Source organism: Marmota marmota, unplaced genomic scaffold (genome assembly GCF_001458135.2).
Source record: "Marmota marmota marmota unplaced genomic scaffold, marMar, whole genome shotgun sequence".
Taxonomy (NCBI): domain Eukaryota; kingdom Metazoa; phylum Chordata; class Mammalia; order Rodentia; family Sciuridae; genus Marmota; species Marmota marmota.
Genome location: NW_025999853.1, coordinates 36,044,050 through 36,061,580, shown reverse-complemented (window position 1 = coordinate 36,061,580; position 17,531 = coordinate 36,044,050). Strand labels below are relative to the sequence as shown.

At 43.4% G+C, this 17,531-nt stretch overlaps 1 protein-coding gene across 6 annotated transcripts in view; it reads left to right on the top strand.

Moving 5' to 3' along the window:
• The first annotated feature begins 5,064 nt into the window (after positions 1-5,064).
• Tmem19 (transmembrane protein 19) overlaps positions 5,065-17,531 on the top strand; it is a 30,547-nt gene continuing 18,080 nt past the window's right edge. For 5 of the 6 annotated variants that reach the window (XR_007348380.1, XR_007348378.1, XR_007348379.1 and 2 more), the window contains exons 1-3: positions 5,261-5,277; positions 5,613-5,763; positions 17,357-17,470. Coding sequence is in view for 3 of the 6 variants with exons in the window: in XM_048805019.1 (XP_048660976.1) it covers positions 5,634-5,763; positions 17,357-17,470 (244 nt within the window). In the remaining 3 variants the exon portion in view is untranslated. Of the gene's footprint in view, positions 5,225-5,260; positions 5,278-5,612; positions 5,764-17,356; positions 17,471-17,531 lie in introns of those variants that run through there. The other variant, XM_015483001.2, reaches the window with a different exon arrangement.

Here is a 17,531-nt window from a genome sequence, read left to right as displayed (position 1 = left end):
CAGGGAAATGGATGGCATTAGAGCAGATTATGCTAAGTGAAGCTAGCCAATCCCCAAAAAACAAATGCCAAATGTCTTCTTTGATATAAGGAGAGTAACTAAGAACAGAGTAGGGACGAAGAGCATGAGAAGAAGATTAACATTAAACAGGGATGAGAGGTGGGAGGGAAAGGGAGAGAGAAGGGAAATTGCATGGAAATGGAAGGAGACCCTCAGAGTTATACAAAATTACATACAAGAGGAAGTGAGGGGAAAGGGAAAAAAAATACAAGGGGGAGAAATGAATTACAGTAGAGGGGGTAGAGAGAGAAGAGGGGAGGGGAGGGGGGATAGTAGAGGATAGGAAAGGCAGCAGAATACAACAGACACTAGTATGGCAATATGTAAATCAATGGATGTGTAACTGATGTGATTCTGCAATCTGTATACAGGGTAAAAATGGGAGTTCATAACCCACTTGAATCAAAGTGTGAAATATGATATATCAAGAACTATGTAATGTTTTGAACAACCAACAACAAAAATTAAAAAAAAAAAAAGAAATCATATGTGAATGGAAAAGAAAAAAAAAAAGTAAGTTGGGCAAATAATCATTTTAACATAAATTTTCCAAGTATAGAATCTCATGCAGTGCACCCCTCCCACTCCAAATACAAAACAAAGCATTAATGCAACCTGTTTCTATACACAGTATCTTGATAACATTTTAAAAATCATAAAAATTAGGTAAAATACAATAAGCTTTTAGCAAATGTAATCATAATTCACTATTATTTGACACCATTGAAATCAACTACCACTCAGCAATTTTAGAGTAATTTCTTTTTGTTTTCACCTTATAATTTTCATATTACTATACTGGTAACATGCTCAAAATCCTTCCTGTAGTAAATTATTTTATTAACGGATATCTGTCCACCTTAAGACAAACTTCATTCACAGAGAAAAATGTAAGAAAGAATGTATAAATCCTACTGATAGATTTTAGCACTTGACTGAACACCATAAAACTAATCCAAATAACTTTCTTTGGCTGAACACAACACAGATCCTGTGTTCATTTATTGTGTCTATTGGCAATTAACCAAACAGCTAAAGGATATGATATAAAAGTGAATATTGAGCTGGAGGTGTACCTTTGTGATAGTAGAGTGTTCTTAGCTCACAAAAGGGCCTATGTTAAATCCAAAAAAAAAAAAAGATGAATGTAATGTGATATTCTGCCCTTATGTTGCTCAAAGTTTCCTGAAAGAAATATTTATAATACCATATGAAAATGCTACAAAAGGTATAAAGTACTTTGAAAAACACTGGAAGTAGAAGTCAATGAGAACATATAATCAAATAATTTTCTTTTGAAATGAAACTTATTTTTTTTTCTTTTTTTTTTTTTTTGAGATTGGGGTCTTACTGTGTTGCCCAGGCTGGTCTTAAATCTCCTGAACTCAAGGGATCCTCTAAGGGCTGAGACTACAGGCCACCACACCCAGCTCAGATTTCTTATAGACTTACCAAAGGAGGTAGAAGGACATTGGTGTTTGAACTGAATTACAGTGTTATCTGAGCATTTTTACCCTTTAAAATGAACACTGATCTAATCTGTAATAGAATCTTTGCTAAAAGGAAAACAGCTATAAAGAAAATATTACATCAAAGCTAAGTACTGGAGTTTATTTGAAATTTGATATTTTATACAAAATAACAAACCCTATTATAGATTTCTAAAATAAAGTAACTCAATCTTTACAAAACAGTTGGCATCCATTTGTTCTCTTACTTTTTCTTTAAAAACTTAAGTGTGGTAGGTGGTAGTATCTGATTTTCATGAGAATCCTCTGTTGATTCAACTTATTTATTCAGACATTTACTGTGCCAACTTGCACTAGAAATAGAAATGCCTTGGGCTGGGATTGTGGCTCAGTGGCAGAGCGCTCGCCTAGCTCGCCTAGCTCCTGCGAGGCCCTGGGTTCAATCCACAGCACCACATAAAAACAAGTAAAATAAAGATATTGTGTCCATCTACAACTAAAAAACAAATTTTAAAAAAAGAAGAAATATAAATGACTGTGGTCTAAAAAAATTCTAGAATGAACACAGGTCTTCTGCCTTCAGATTCCCTCTGCCCTCCACATTCTAACCCTTTAACATAAATCTAGTTATTAAAATAATACAAATCATCTCAAAAAAATAATATAAAATTTTATGTGTATATACAGATAATCTGTGAGGTCATTGTTCTTTTCTGGGTAGACTTAATAATGTTTGTTTTATCTCATTTTTCAGTGTTAGAATACGGGTCAATTGTAATTTTGGTATGATATGGAAAATGGCTCATCTTTATACAAGAAATAGGATTCTTTTGATATCTGGACAGTTGGAAACTTTCTAAAATTAAGGATTTTGTACTGTATATTCAACAACTGCATATTGTATGCACAAAAATGTATTTGAAGTTTGTTAATATTAAATACTTTTTTCCAAGGAAATTGCTGTCATGTCTGTTATTTCTATAAACTACAAACATTCCTGAGTTAAGTCCTTCCCCAATTTGACCCCCCTCCCCCGCCAGATTCTGCAGAATTCCTTCTTCCTAAATTGAAGCAAATTGTAAAACAATGATCTTTAAATCACTGAAGAGGAATTAGTTTCCCATTTGTTGCTGAAGTTATATATAAATATACATTATAGTTTATTTGCACTATTTTAAATGCTGCTTATGCAACTTACACTAGATATATTAAGGGCTATAAAAGTGCTCTTTCTAGGAGTCTATTCTGAGAATATGAGGCCCTCACAGAGATTTAATTGTAGATGATTATCAAAGCATTGTTTTAACAACAAAAAGATTGTGATCTTAAAATTTATTTTTCTGATTATAAAAATAATTCACAAAATACTATCTTAATATTGGCTACTTCAATTCCCCCAAATGGTTTCAGTCTTAAGCTAGAATAGCTTGTTTTATGGAGAACACCACCAATACTTGTGCCCTGGAGGAGAAATATTAATTTGAAGGTGAAGCCAGATTTAAAGGTAGGTTGGTAGTGTAGTTAGGTAAATCAGGTCTAATATCGAGTAAGATAAAGAAAATGGAGACCATTATTGAGAATGGAGTCCAGGAAACCAGAGCAGCACTTGGGGAAATTGAAATGTTAATGTCCCCAAGTCCCGGAACCCATCCTAAGGAAATGTTAATGAAGTAGCTCCCAGCAAACAGCTACCCCAGGCCCTTCCTGCCCAGATTACTCCTCCAACCCACCTATCTCCCACCTTATGGCCTTCCCACAAGCACATTCTATCACTGCAAGATAAAGGGAAACAAAGGACATGAATGTGGGAAAACTAAAAGAAGACCTTAGCTATAAAAAAGGGAAGACCTCGCCCTTCCATGATTCCACCTTTTGGGTCCCCTTCCTCCCAGGAGAAGTCTTTTCTGCTGTCCTTTAATAAAGCCTTCCACTTTCCACTCTACACTTGCCTCCGCATGCTTCTCTGGTGTTATACTTCAGCATTCAGGGAAGCAAGGACTGGTAAACAGCGGTAACAACGGGTCAGTTCACTGGTACTATGATTTAATATGCAATTTTAACCAGATCCAACAATTACAAGAAACAACAGGAACTGACTTGACACAGATAGACCTCAATGTTTTTAAGGGAATGGCCTGATGAGTGTAGATGGTGGTCTTCTCGGAACACCAACTGATGGACAAGGTCTCCCTATGACTGTGATGAAGCAAAACAAACAAGACCAATTCATAATTTTGTTTAAGGAGAGACCAAAAACAACAAGGTCACTGCAATCCATAAAAACATCTGCTTTTATTATTAACTGTAACTACACAATAGTCTGTAGTCTGGTAACACTAATACTAGATGGGTAATTCTGATTGTCTATGCAAAACAGACAAAAATAAAGTGGGTACATAATAAATTTCTGTGTCCACAAAAAGGTCTAAAATTCTGTCTTTAAGTCAAAGGAATTTAAAATTACATTTGGAGGAACATATACAGTCATATAAAAACAAGCCTATTATATTTAGAACTACTAAACAGATTTGGGTCTTGTTGACTAGCTAATTAGATGTTTTACCAAAGAAAAGGCATGTAAATTGTATTTAGAGATTCAAAATAATGTGCGTTTTTAAAAAGTAATTACTGTTAGTGGAAATAATGAGTTTTTTTAAAAATAACTACTGGGTTACCATTGTGAACCATCTGAACCGGTCTTCACTCTTCCTATACTATCAGAAATTAACTGAAAAAAATTCAGAAATATAATTATCAGTTACTATTAACTAAGGCAAACAAAACATTAATTGCAAATAAAACACAAAATCAGCTAAGATGAATTATTAATGCTAAGAAGACTTTCGCTTTTTAAATAAATTGAATCGAAGGCACATACTTTAAATATGAGTGCGAGGGCAGACGTTTTCACAATGTTAAGTGGTGTTATGAAAATAATTATATGAGAATCTAACAGCAGGAAGTTTAGCTTTATCTTTAGAGTCTGGCCCATATAGGGACTAAACAGCGTGTTTCAATTATTACTTTAATTTCGTTTATTTATTTGCGGTATTGAGATTAAACCCAGGGGCACTTCACCATTGAGTTCCATCCACAGCCTTTTTTATTTTGGATTTTGAGACAGGGTCAAAGCTGACATCCAACGTGCAATCATTCTGCTTCCCGAAAGTCTGGGATTACAGGCTGTGTCAACCGCTCCCACCTAAACTGTGTGTTTTAAATGATTTCCTAAACCACAAAATTCCGTTTCTACAACATAACATATTCTCCTCCTCCCAAATAGTCATAACGTTATTTGGCATGCCCTCACAGAATATAAGAATATTATGCTTGAAATGCATTTACTGATTCTAAAATCAGTTACATCTCGCTTTTCCATTACTGCGCTGCTTGCAGTTTCACTTTACCCGGTCTAGGACGTCACCAAACCTAAGGGCTTAGGAACACCGCAGAGCAGGTTTCCAGCACCTCCCCGACGCTTCCCCTTTAAATGCTCAAGTGGGCAAAGCGCTACGTGATGGACTACAGCGCATGCGCACAGACGCAAGCCGCAAGGGGGAAAAGAGCCGTGAAGCACGAGCTGGGTCCAGGGCTGTCGGCCCTGGCAAGCTGGACTGGGACCTGGGCCAGCGCAGGCAGCTGTCGGGACGTGTCAGCGTTCGGCCGCCTGGGGCTCGGCTCCCCGACTCGCCCAGGTTCGGGTGCCTCATTTTGCCTGTTTGCAACTGAGGACCTGCTCGGGTCGAAGGCACGCGGGGAGGCTGCGACGGGCGGTGGGCGGAGCTCTCCAGATCTGACTGCCTATTGGCTGCCTTGCTTTCCCTTCCGCCTTTCCCGTGGAGTCCCAGCGCAGTCCAAGTGTGTGGAGACCCAGCCCTAGAGGGTGCACCCCTGCTTATAACAGTGAGCCTTCTCGCCCAGACGAGTTGGAGCTCTCCATCAGCACATTTCTGGAAGGAGTTTTGAGTTTATATTTCTTTTTGTGTTGGTGGAAGATGTTGGAATCTATATTTGCCTCTAAATGAGTGTTTTGGCGGCAACTTAAATGACTTTCTCTTAGAAACGTTCTGTTTTCTCCCTCAGGTGTTCATATCCTTATTTTCCATGACAGATCTTGATGACACTGTATGCAAAAGATACATGAAGATGATTACAAACATAGTAATATTGAGCCTGATCATATGCATTTCCTTAGCTTTCTGGATTATGTCAATGACTGCCAGCACCTATTATGGTAAGTAGGAATGTTCTAAATTGTTTTTCTGTAGTTGGTGGAATTTGAGACTATACCTTTATAAAATCCAAAACTGACGTCGTGAGCAAGCTACGCTGTTAGCATGGACCAGACATGTTTGTCTCTTTTCACAATATCAGAAATTTTTTTTTAATATTTATTTATTTTTTTTTAGTTTTCGGCGGACACAACATCTTTGTATGTGGTGCTGAGGATCGAACCCGGGCCGCACGCATGCCAGGCGAGCGCGCTACCGCTTGAGCCACATCCCCAGCCCACAATATCAGAATTTATTGAATAACAAATTCACAAGCTATGTAACTTTTATCAGTGTTAATTCACCAAAAATAGTTATGGTTTACTTGGTGTCATAACTGAGACAATCACAAATTCTTTTATTCCTTTCCAATATTTATTAATATCTGTAACACTTTATGCAAAGATAGATAATTTTCAGGAATGGTTAACAGTGATCCAGGGGTTTCTGGAGGCTGCACTCAGTGCAAAGCAGAGAGCAGATTCAAGCGAAAAAGAGTCATGTAGGTGGTCAGATAAAATTATAAACCTACCAAAGAATTTATTCAGGGGAAGGAGCTGTCAAGGCTGGGTACTTATTCTAGGCAATTTCAAATGGGCTGTGTCAAGGAGGGAGATCAAATTGAGCTGAAGCCTTGGAGACAGGAATTTGGTTACCTCTCAACCTCTTGATGTGTTGAGATGATGTGGTGAGGGGCTCAGTGTGTCCCATGCCGCTAGGTTCTCTTCCTTTTTGTGTGTTTCGTATAAAGGTGTGGCATCTAGTGAAACTTGATAAACTCACAGGCATGCCTGGTTTCTGTGATGTGGGTTTGAAACACCTGTGCACCATGTGCTGATTTAAATTAATAAGTTCACTAGTGGTCATTTTTAATTAGCACAATTAATGTATTGTATCAGTTTGCACATTGTTTTGTGCATCTGAGGGTTATTCGTCACTATGTTCGGTATGTACAATATCTGTGGTTATCTATTTACCCAGACGAATTACCGAATCTTTTGCCTAAGCACTTGTACTCAAAATGGAGCAGCTAATGGCAAACTGCTGCTTTATAAAATGGAGTAACTCAGGGCTAGGTACTGCAGGTCTATACAGCATGAAGCAACTCAGAGCAGAACATACCTGCTCTCCACACACATCCTCTGAATGGTTGTGAATGTTTGTGTGTCTTACCTTTGATAGCCTGAATTTAGTTTACTAACCTGATAATATAAACAGTTCCATGAACATTTTAAAAATTTTAGTAAATGCTCTTTATGGTAATACTCTTTATACCTAACTCAAAATGTTTTTATATTTCATATAATTATTTTGTCCACTTTGGTGAAAAATAAGCACCATAAAACATTTGTGAAGCAATTTCAGTGATATTTTAATTTTGATAAGAATATTTGTAATACAATTGATCAATTTTATGTATTCTGTAGTAAAAATTAAAGGCAGTATAATCTTTACATTTGGAAATTTAAAGGATTTGAAGAATTTGTCTGCTGGTTGATAACTTCAAAAGAACTCTAGGATTGAGGGTATCGCTCAATCTTAGAATGTTCGCCTAGTAAGCAAAAGCCCTGGGTTTGATCCCCAGCACTGCCAAAAAAAAAAAGAAGGTCTCCATTTAAAGCCTGAAGCCACTTTGTATAAATATTAGGCACTTTGGATTCAGATCCTGCTTTAGAGCATAAGCGTGCCTGTATACAAAGTTCCTTGATACCTCTATAAAAACAGCAGTGGTCAGTTCATAACAAAGGAAAAAGTGGTAAGGAGAATGAGAAAGTGAACTCATGTATAGTTGAACTCATGTATGGTTATGTGATTATGATTGCTCTTTCAGAACTTAGTCCTTGTGCAAAAAGACATATAAATAATCAGGTGTTTGTTATACAGAGCTTTTGGGACTGATTATTGATAATGATGCATAGTAGGGGAGAGGGTTTGAGGGAAAGGATGAAAGACCCTCCAAGAGTGTCTTCCGTCTGAAGAGACCCGTACCCAAAGGACCAGCGAGACCACTAAGTTCGGATGCAAACAGCAAGAGGTTTATTCGAGTGCACAGGTACCCGGGGCGACAAGCTCTAAGAGACTCGCGCGCCCCTGGCTTATCCTGAGGGGTTTATATAGAGCTTACAAGCAGAAGCGTGGATACAGAAGCGAGATGCATAGTTACAGGATCCCTATTGGAGGATTTAAATGAAGTGGGGGTTATAGTTCCTTCTGTTCTCGGAAATCAGATAAGGTTGTTGGCTTGACCAGTTTCTGTTCCCTTCCTGTATTTTTGTTCCCTTTTTGACCAGATGTTCGCCTCTGCACGTCCTGCACATCCTGTTTTTGTAGCGACCTTGAGCAAGCCCAACCGCTGAACTTGCAGACTCTGTTGCCCCACTGACCTCCTTTGACAAGCTATTTTTCAAGCCTTGTTTTATCTGGCGCTACTAAGCTAAAGCTAAAAGCAGCTGGGTTGGGGGGGGAGAACAGCTGGGTTGGAGGGTCTTTCATTCCCCCATTTTCTTTTGGTCCTACGAATGGAATCTTCCATTCGTGAGTTCAATTGTATCTGGGTCAATCTGCCCCAGCTGGTGATATTGTTGGGTTAGAACCATGGCTTGAATGACAGTTAGTCTGTCCTTGATGAATTGGACCAGTCGGTTAAGGATACAAGGTCCAAGTACTAAAATTAGAAGGAGAATAATAAGTGGGCCCATAATAGTGGATACTAATGTACTGAGCCAGGGGGATTTGTTGTACCAGCTTTCGAACCATCCTTGTTGGGATTCGAATAACTGCTGTCTCTGTTTGAGTCTTTCCCTGAGCTTGGCCATACTGTCCCTAACCACCCCTGTGTGATCCGCATAAAAGCAGCATTCCTCCTTAAGAGCGGCACAGAGACCCCCTTGTTGAAGGAAAATGATATCCAGGCCTCTTCTATTCTGTAACACTACTTCTGACAGGGAAGTTAGGGATTTTTCGAGAGCTGTGACCGACTCTTCTAATGCCTGGATATCCATGTGCATTGCTTGTTGGAGCTGTTTAAAATGAGAGGTTTGTTGTAAAGCAGAGACCCCTGTTCCTATTCCCGCTGTTATTCCACCTACAGTGAGTCCTCCCAGGAGTAGGGCCAGTGTTAGAGATATTGGTTCCCGGCGGGATCTAGTTACATCTTTGGACTGACTATGACTATAGAAATATTCAGGGGGGTGGTAAATTATGGTGGGCCACAATTCTATTAGTACACAAAAGTCAATGCTTGTATTGAGGACACCTGTTGAGATACATGGGGTTAGCCCTGTGCTGCAGGCCCAATAGGTTCCATTAGGACCTGCCAGATATTGAGTTTCTGTATTTGTTTTAATCGATATGGTCTTGTTGCATAGTCTCTGATGGGTACGGGGAACTTTTCCTATGCAGATACCTTGCCCGGACACCTCTGACAAGGTCAATCGATGTTGGGGAAGGGAGGTGCATCTCCAAGGAGGAGTGGTATGGTTAGTATAGTTACCCTGTATAGCGACCCCTTCGTAATAGGGAGGCCGCGAGAGCAAGCATAACCAGCATTCTTGGGTTTTGTTTGGGTCTGAATGATTGAGGGCTGTGAATGCCCCTTGGATTAGGCCTAGTAGCCGGTCTCCAGTACCTGGTCTTGGAGTTTGGTCCATCTTAGTTGAGATTCCCTGTGCGGCTCGGGTGAGGCTAGGAGTAAAGTTAGAAGTATCCGGGGGAAGTGGGGAGGTCAGGTTGTGACCATTAGTTTGGGGCCGGGGTCCTTTTTCTGGAAAGGGTTCTCTTAACTTCAGTAATGGGGCCTTCTGGTCTGGCAAAACGGGGTTGGGTCCCAGAGGGAGTCGGGGCTCTACTGTTAGTATATGCCGAGTCAGGGAGAACATGGTGATAGGGTCATGCCCAGTCCGGTATAACCGTAACCCCCAAGCTTGAGATCCATCCCAGGTGGCCCGTTTTCCTGCTGGTGTAAAAGTTAGAACTAGAGGATTGCATTTACCTCCGGGGGTGGAGCCCTTGCGGCTGCCTTTGCTGGAATCATAGCAAGCAGACCCATGAGGAGTCTTACCACGTCGGAGGGTGATGTAGTCCCAATTGGATGAGGGGCTCCAATAGACATTCCCAGTGGTCTCACAACCCCATTTGGCACAAAAACCATCTGCGGGTCCCCCACAATTTTTCTTTCGTTTGTGTGATGGACAAACATAGAACTGTTTACTTTGGGTCCCTATGCGTCCCCCGGGGTTGTGACAACCATAACCTGGGAAAGGCTCCTGATCAGAAGGGTCCCAGGTATCTCCTACTAGGTCACACAAGTCAAAGTATAATGTAGGGAAAGCATCTGATATGGTTCCCATCATGGAAGTGATGTTAGCTATTTTTCCTGACATAAGGTTATTAATTACCCAAGTTACATTGTAAACATGATGCGGGCTACCCTGCCCTGTGACCATCCTAAGAAATCCCATCAGCACCCATAGCATTAAGATGCTGTTTCCCCCCGCATGAGTCTTATCTTTAAAGGGTTTGGGGTGCGTTGGACCTTCCATGATGGGGTGTCTGCCTCGGCTGTCACCGGTTTGCCTCCTGGGGTGGACTGTTGGTTTTCTCCAGCAGGGTTGGCGGCTTTGACGTGCGAGGCGTGGACCCAAGATGAGATTCCGTCGACCTTTAGCGCCGTTGGGGTGGTCAGGAGCACGGTGTATGGGCCTTTCCATCGGGGTTCCAAGTTCTTTGTCTGATGTCTGCGTACCCACACTGAGTCTCCTATCTGAAAGGGATGAGGTATCACAGGTGTCTTTAGTTGGTCCTGGTATGCAGCTGCCAATGGTTTCCAGACTTCATTCTGGACAATCTGAAGTGCCTGTAAATGAGCTTTTAGAGAGGGGTTATTAACATGGTTGGCAATGCAGGGACTGTAAAAGCTGGTAATTGGGGGTGGAGCTCCATATAGTATTTCAAATGGAGTTAGGCCAGATGGGCCCGGAGTATTTCTGGCCCGATAGATGGCTAAGGGCAGTAGGAGCACCCAGTCTCTAGTGCCAGCTGCAAGCGTTAATTTGGATAAAGTCTCCTTAATAGTTCTATTCATTCGTTCTACCTGTCCTGAACTTTGGGGTCGGTAAGCACAATGTAATTTCCAATTTATCCCCAACAATTTGGCCACCTGCTGACTTACCTGGGAGACAAAAGCTGGTCCGTTATCTGACCCCAGTATTTGAGGCATACCATACCTGGGAAAGATTTCTTCTAACAGTTTCTTTGTCACAACTTTTGCAGTCTCATGTCGTGTGGGGAAGGCTTCTACCCAGCCAGAAAAGGTGTCCACCAACACTAACAAGTATTTGTACCCATATAGTCCAGGCTTTATTTCAGTGAAGTCGATTTCCCAGTGCATCCCAGGTCGATGCCCTCGTATTCGGGTCCCCAGGTTAGACCTGGTTTTTCCCGCATTTACCTGGGCGCACGCGAGGCAAGAGTTCATTACCTGCTGTAAGAATTTATCTCTCCCGAGTAGATGGTAAGCCTTCTGTTCTCTGTCCAGCAGGATTTTCATTTTGTGGGGACTCAAATGGGTTAATCTATGTAGGAAGGTTACCAGTTCAAGAGTCTGTTGGGCCGGCAGCACAGGTTTTTCTTGATAAACCCAATGATTTTTAGTGGGGTCATAAGAGGCCCCCATTTTCTTTAGTAGCTCTGTGTCCTCTCTGGCATAATGAAAGAGGCAGGCGGAGGTTTCGGTTTCCCTTGGGTCTTGAGGGACTCTGGGGGGTACCTCGGTGGCAATATCCTTCGCTGCTTTATCAGCCATACGATTTCCTCTGGCTTCTGGACTTTCCCCTTTTTGGTGCCCCGGACAATGAATAATGCTGAGTCTCTTTGGCAAAAACAGGGCCTTAAGTAATGCTAGAATCTCAGTCCTGTTTTTAATGGTTTTGCCCTCTGAGGTTAGAAGCCCACGTCGCCGGTAAATTTCCCCATGTATATGGGCAGTCGCAAAAGCGTACCGGCTATCCGTGTAAACGTTGAGCTTCTTACCTTTGGCCATTTGTAAGGCTTTCGTCAGTGCGAGGAGTTCTGCCTTCTGTGCGGATGTTCCTGGGGGTAGGGCCTCTGCCCAAATTACCTCCGTTTCGGTGGTCACCGCTGCACCTGCTTTTCGCTCTCCGTCCTTCATGAAGCTGCTGCCATCGGTATACCAGGTGAAGTCTGCGTCTGGAAGAGGCAGGTCCGTGAGGTCTGGTCGGGTCCCATGTACCTCTGCAAGGATCTGGAGACAGTCATGTTGATCTGGTGATCCTGGGAGTGGGAGCAAGGTTGCAGGGTTGAGAGTGACAATAGGCCCAAAATGTATTCTATCAGTGTCCAGGAGCATGGCTTGATAATGGGTCATCCGCGCATTGGATAACCAACGGTCGGGTGGCTGTTTGATTAAGGTTTCCACCGCATGAGGTGCTAGAATAGTCAGTGGTTGTCCCAGAGTCAGTTTGTTAGCATCTTTAGTGAGAACCGCTATGGCTGCCACCATGCGCAGACAAGGTGGCCATCCTGAGGCAACAGGGTCGAGCTTCTTAGATAAATAGGCCACAGGACGCCGCCAAGGTCCCAGTTTTTGTACTAGTACCCCTTTTGCATAGCCCTGTTTTTCGTCTGTAAACAGTTCAAAGGGTTTGGTCAGATCTGGAAGGCTGAGGGCCGGGGATTCTAATAGGGCTTTTTTTATTGATTTGAAAGCATTTTCATGTTTTTCTTGCCAATCATAAAGAGTCCCCGGTTTAGTGAGAGGATATAGAGGTGCGGCCATCTCAGCGAATCCTGGAATCCAAAGGCGGCAGAACCCTGCGGTCCCCAGAAATTCGCGCAACTGGCGGGAGTTCCTGGGGACTGGGATACTTGTTATAGTCTGCTTACGGGCCTCAGTTAGCCATCTTTGGCCCCCTCTAATTTGGTACCCCAGATAAGTTACCTGTCGCTGACAGATTTGGGCCTTCTTGGCAGAGGCACGATACCCTAGAGTCCCCAGGGTCTGCAGAAGAGCAGCAGTTCCCTCTCTACAGCTTTCCTCGGACCTGGCTGCCAGCAATATGTCATCTACATATTGCAATAATATCAGTGTTGGATGTTGAATCCTGAAGGCAGCTAAGTCCCGGTGGAGAGCTTCGTCAAAAAGGGTGGGGCTATTTTTAAAGCCCTGTGGTAATCGGGTCCAGGTCAGTTGGCCGGACATTCCCTTTTCTGGATCTTTCCATTCGAAAGCAAAGATGGGTTGGCTGTCAGGGTGTAATCTCAGGCAGAAGAAAGCATCTTTGAGATCTATCACTGTATACCAGGTGTGTGATGGTGGTAGTCCACTTAGCAGGTTGTATGGGTTGGGGACCGTAGGGTGAATATCCTCAACCCGCTTGTTGACCTCCCGCAAGTCCTGGACCGGTCGATAATCCCCTGTACCAGGCTTTTTGACAGGGAGGAGGGGAGTATTCCATGGGGATCTGCATGGTACCAGGATCCCTTGGTCTATTAGCCTTTCTATGTGAGGCCGGATGCCTTGGTGGGCCTCTTGTGACATAGGGTACTGCTTAATGGATACAGGAGTAGCAGTGGCCTTTAGGGTTATCATCAATGGTGGCTGCCGGACTGCTAATCCTGTTCCTCCAGTTTCAGCCCAAGTAAGTGGGAACTTTTGTAGCCAAGACAAGGTGTCCTTCTCGTGGGTTCCCTGTGGTTTTTCTAGTTCAAAGAGTCTATATTCATCTTCTAAATTGAGGGTCAGGACATGTAGCGGTCTTCCCTGAGGCCCAGTGATATGGGCCCCTGTGTCCTGGAAGTGTATCTGAGCTCTCAGTTTAGTAAGGAGGTCCCTACCTAGCAGTGGATATGGGCAGTCTGGTACATGAAGGAAAGAATGTGTCACCTTACCGGTTGCCAGTTGTACCTTCCGGTCCGTTGTCCAATGATATCTTTTGGCTCCTGTGGCTCCTTGGACCCATGCCGATCGGTCGCTCAATGGTCCCACAGGATGAGTTAGCACAGAATGTTGAGCTCCGGTGTCCACCAGGAAGGTGACAGGTTGCCCCCCAACATCAAGGGTTATCCTGGGCTCAGGGGGGGGCTCCCGGCCCTGACCGTCCTAATCTTCTAGGGTTAGTAAGGAAGTCTGGGGCCTAAGCTTTCGGGGTCCTTTAGGTCGCTTTGGGCAATCTTTTACCCAGTGACCTTTTTCCTTACAATAGGCACATTGATCTTTATCTACTTTGGTGCCCCGGGGATTCCATTCTTTGTTGTCTCCTGGTTGCTGTTTATCCTGTCTCTGACTTGACACTACTGTGGCCAGTAATCTGCTAATCTCTTTGTTTCTTTTGCGATCCCTGACATTTTCCCTTTCCTCGGCTTCCCTTCTCAATCTTTCTTCCTTTTCCTCAGCTGTTTCCCTCCTATTATAGATGCGTTCAGCTTCCTTGAGTAAGTCTTGCACTGAACTTTCCCTTAAGTTGTCTAACCTTTCTAATTTTCTTCTGATATCTGGAGCCGACTGCCAGATAAAGGACATGGCCAGATTAGTAGCCTGTCCTGGATCTTCAGGATCATAAGGAGTGTACATACGGTAAGCCTCCTTAAGTCGTTCCAGAAAGGCAGAAGGAGTTTCCTCGAATTTCTGTATCACCTGTTTCACCTGGGCCAAATTTGTTGGGCGTCTTGCGGCCCCATGGAGACCCGCTACAAGCAACTGGCGATAGAGACGTAGGTGATTCCTACCTTCAGCCGTGGTATGATCCCAGTTGGGACGCTCGAGGGGAAATGCAGCATCAATCTCATTAGGCAACTGGGTGGGGCGGCCATTCTCTCCTGGAACATTCTTGCGGGCTTCTAGGATAACCCGCTGTTTTTCCTCGGTAGTCAACAATGTCTGGAGAAGCTGTTGACAGTCATCCCAGGTGGGCTGGTGAGTAACTAGGATAGACTCAATGAGAGAGGTTAAAATAGAGGGGTCTCTAGAGAAAGGAGGGTTATTGTTTTTCCAGTTATATAGATCAGAGGCAGAAAAGGGCCAATACTGTAATTGGCCGTTTAGCCCCGCACGGAGGGGGAATGCTTGGGAGGTAGAGTCTGGTTGTTCTCGGCGTCCTCTCAGCCGTCCGGCGACCGGAGAGGATGCGGGTTCTGTCAAGGGGGCTGGAGGGTCAGTTTCCCGCTGTGGAGTTGGCCCGGAGGCTGATATAGGGCCTTGGTATGGAGGAGGGTCCTCTGTGAGAAGATCCATCAGTAGTTCTTCTCCCGGTGGCAAGACTGGGGGCATCTTTGGCGGCTGTTCATTTTTCTTGGTTTCCTGAAAAGTCTTAGTGAGGGTTGGGTAGAGGGAGGACCGGGGAGGGGTTGGAATGGGGGTGAGGGGAGGCGGAAGTGCTGGAACCGATGGGGGCGGAGGAGCAGTGGGGAGTGAGAGAGACAGAGGGGATGATTTTGGGGAAACAAAAGGTTTGACCCATGGAAGAGGATCTCTAGCCAGGGCTTCCCAGGTTATGATATAGGGGACCTGATCAGGATGACCGTGAGGTCCTGGGTTCATCACTTTTGTTTTCACCTGTAAAATAATGTCTAAGTTAAAGGTTCCGTCTTCGGGCCAGCCCTCATAGAGCGCTGGCCATTCGGAAGAACAAAAAGTGATCCATCTCTTTTTATGGATGTCCACGGATTGGTTGTTCGCCGTGTTCTGGACATCTTTCCAATGCTGTAAAGTAAGACTTAAGGGGGTTGTTATAGACTGCCCCATAGTTTGGTACCAAGCAACGCTAAGGACAAAACCGACGAATAACAGACCGACACAAACACAAAAGAGACGCGCGGCGCGGCTTCGGCGCAAAACCGAAAGCAAAAGTTCAGATGGAGACTTAGTTGGGGGTCCGGATCCCCCGTCTCCCAGAAGGACCACGTACCCCTCGGACAGGGGCGGAGCCCCAAAGAGTCCGACTCTGGTCGTGGATCCTAACAGATGAGTCCTTGAAAATCGGACTCCGGACGCCCGTGGAACGTCTTCCAGGGCTGCAGGAGCGAAGTCCGAGCTCGTCAGCTCCTTCAGCCTCCTGCCAGATTCAGATTGACTCAGCTGAATCACAGAAAACTCAGATTCGCAGCGCGATAGACAGACAGACAGATAACAGTGAAATCATAGGCTGGCCAGCTTACCTCCCGATGGCGGGTCGGTGGTCCCTGGGTGGGGGTCTCCGATCCCGGACGAGCCCCCAAATGAAAGACCCTCTAAGAGTGCCTTCCGTCTGAAGAGACCCGTACCCAAAGGACCAGCGAGACCACTAAGTTCGGATGCAAACAGCAAGAGGTTTATTCGAGTGCACAGGTACCCGGGGCGACAAGCTCTAAGAGACTCGCGCGCCCCTGGCTTATCCTGAGGGGTTTATATAGAGCTTACAAGCAGAAGCGTGGATACAGAAGCGAGATGCATAGTTACAGGATCCCTATTGGAGGATTTAAATGAAGTGGGGGTTATAGTTCCTTCTGTTCTCGGAAATCAGATAAGGTTGTTGGCTTGACCAGTTTCTGTTCCCTTCCTGTATTTTTGTTCCCTTTTTGACCAGATGTTCGCCTCTGCACGTCCTGCACATCCTGTTTTTGTAGCGACCTTGAGCAAGCCCAACCGCTGAACTTGCAGACTCTGTTGCCCCACTGACCTCCTTTGACAAGCTATTTTTCAAGCCTTGTTTTATCTGGCGCTACTAAGCTAAAGCTAAAAGCAGCTGGGTTGGGGGGGGAGAACAGCTGGGTTGGAGGGTCTTTCAAGGAGATGAGAAGAAACTTCTTGTGTAACTAAACAGAAAGAACTAGAATGTCTAAACTGAAGTGTCGCCCTAGGCCCAAGTGCCTGATGCAAATGAAGGAAGCTGTGCAGATTTTTTGCATATTAGACATGGATCAATAGTTTTCACATCCAGAAATAGGATTTTTCCTATTTTGTGTTGTTAACTTGACCTTCTTTGTCTTTTATTTTCCCATTTTTTATAAAAAGATGGACACAAGCAGTTATTCATGTTTTTCTTTACCATAAAGAAATCATTCAGTTTTAGTACCAGTGGTGAAAATTTTAAATGGAAAGGTTGTGGCCCCTCTAAAGGAGGTGGCCTTTCTTCTTCAGTTGTTCTGCCATGTTGGTCAGTTTCTCTTTTAAACAGACGTTAAGAATAGGAATTTTTATATGAAATTTCCTCATCTTTAAATATTAACTCAATTATTTGAAAATACTATGCTAGCTAAAATATCCATGAACTAAACAAAATATCTGTGAGCTGGATGTAACCTTTAGAAAAATGTTTGAGATACTCTTCATCATAAATAGCTATAAAAAGTTCTGAAAACTTTGTAATAGTGACTATTCCCCCGGAAGACTACCCCTCTGAAAATACATAAGTCTCAGCATAAATGTTCTACTTTGATGACTTATCTCAGTTCCTCTACTTAGGACAGTATTTGATCCAGAATGCTGTTATCAAAGCTGATTCACAAAACTAAACTATGCAGACTTCACATGACTCATGCTGTATATTTATAACTTTTCAGGTAACTTACGGCCTATTTCTCCCTGGCGTTGGCTATTTTCAGTTGTTGTTCCTGTTTTGATTGTCTCTAATGGCTTTAAAAAGAAAAGCCTAGATTACAGTGGAGCTTTGGGAGGTATGTATTTATTTACAATGCTTAAAGTAACTATATAATAAGTATTTGTTTATATAATATA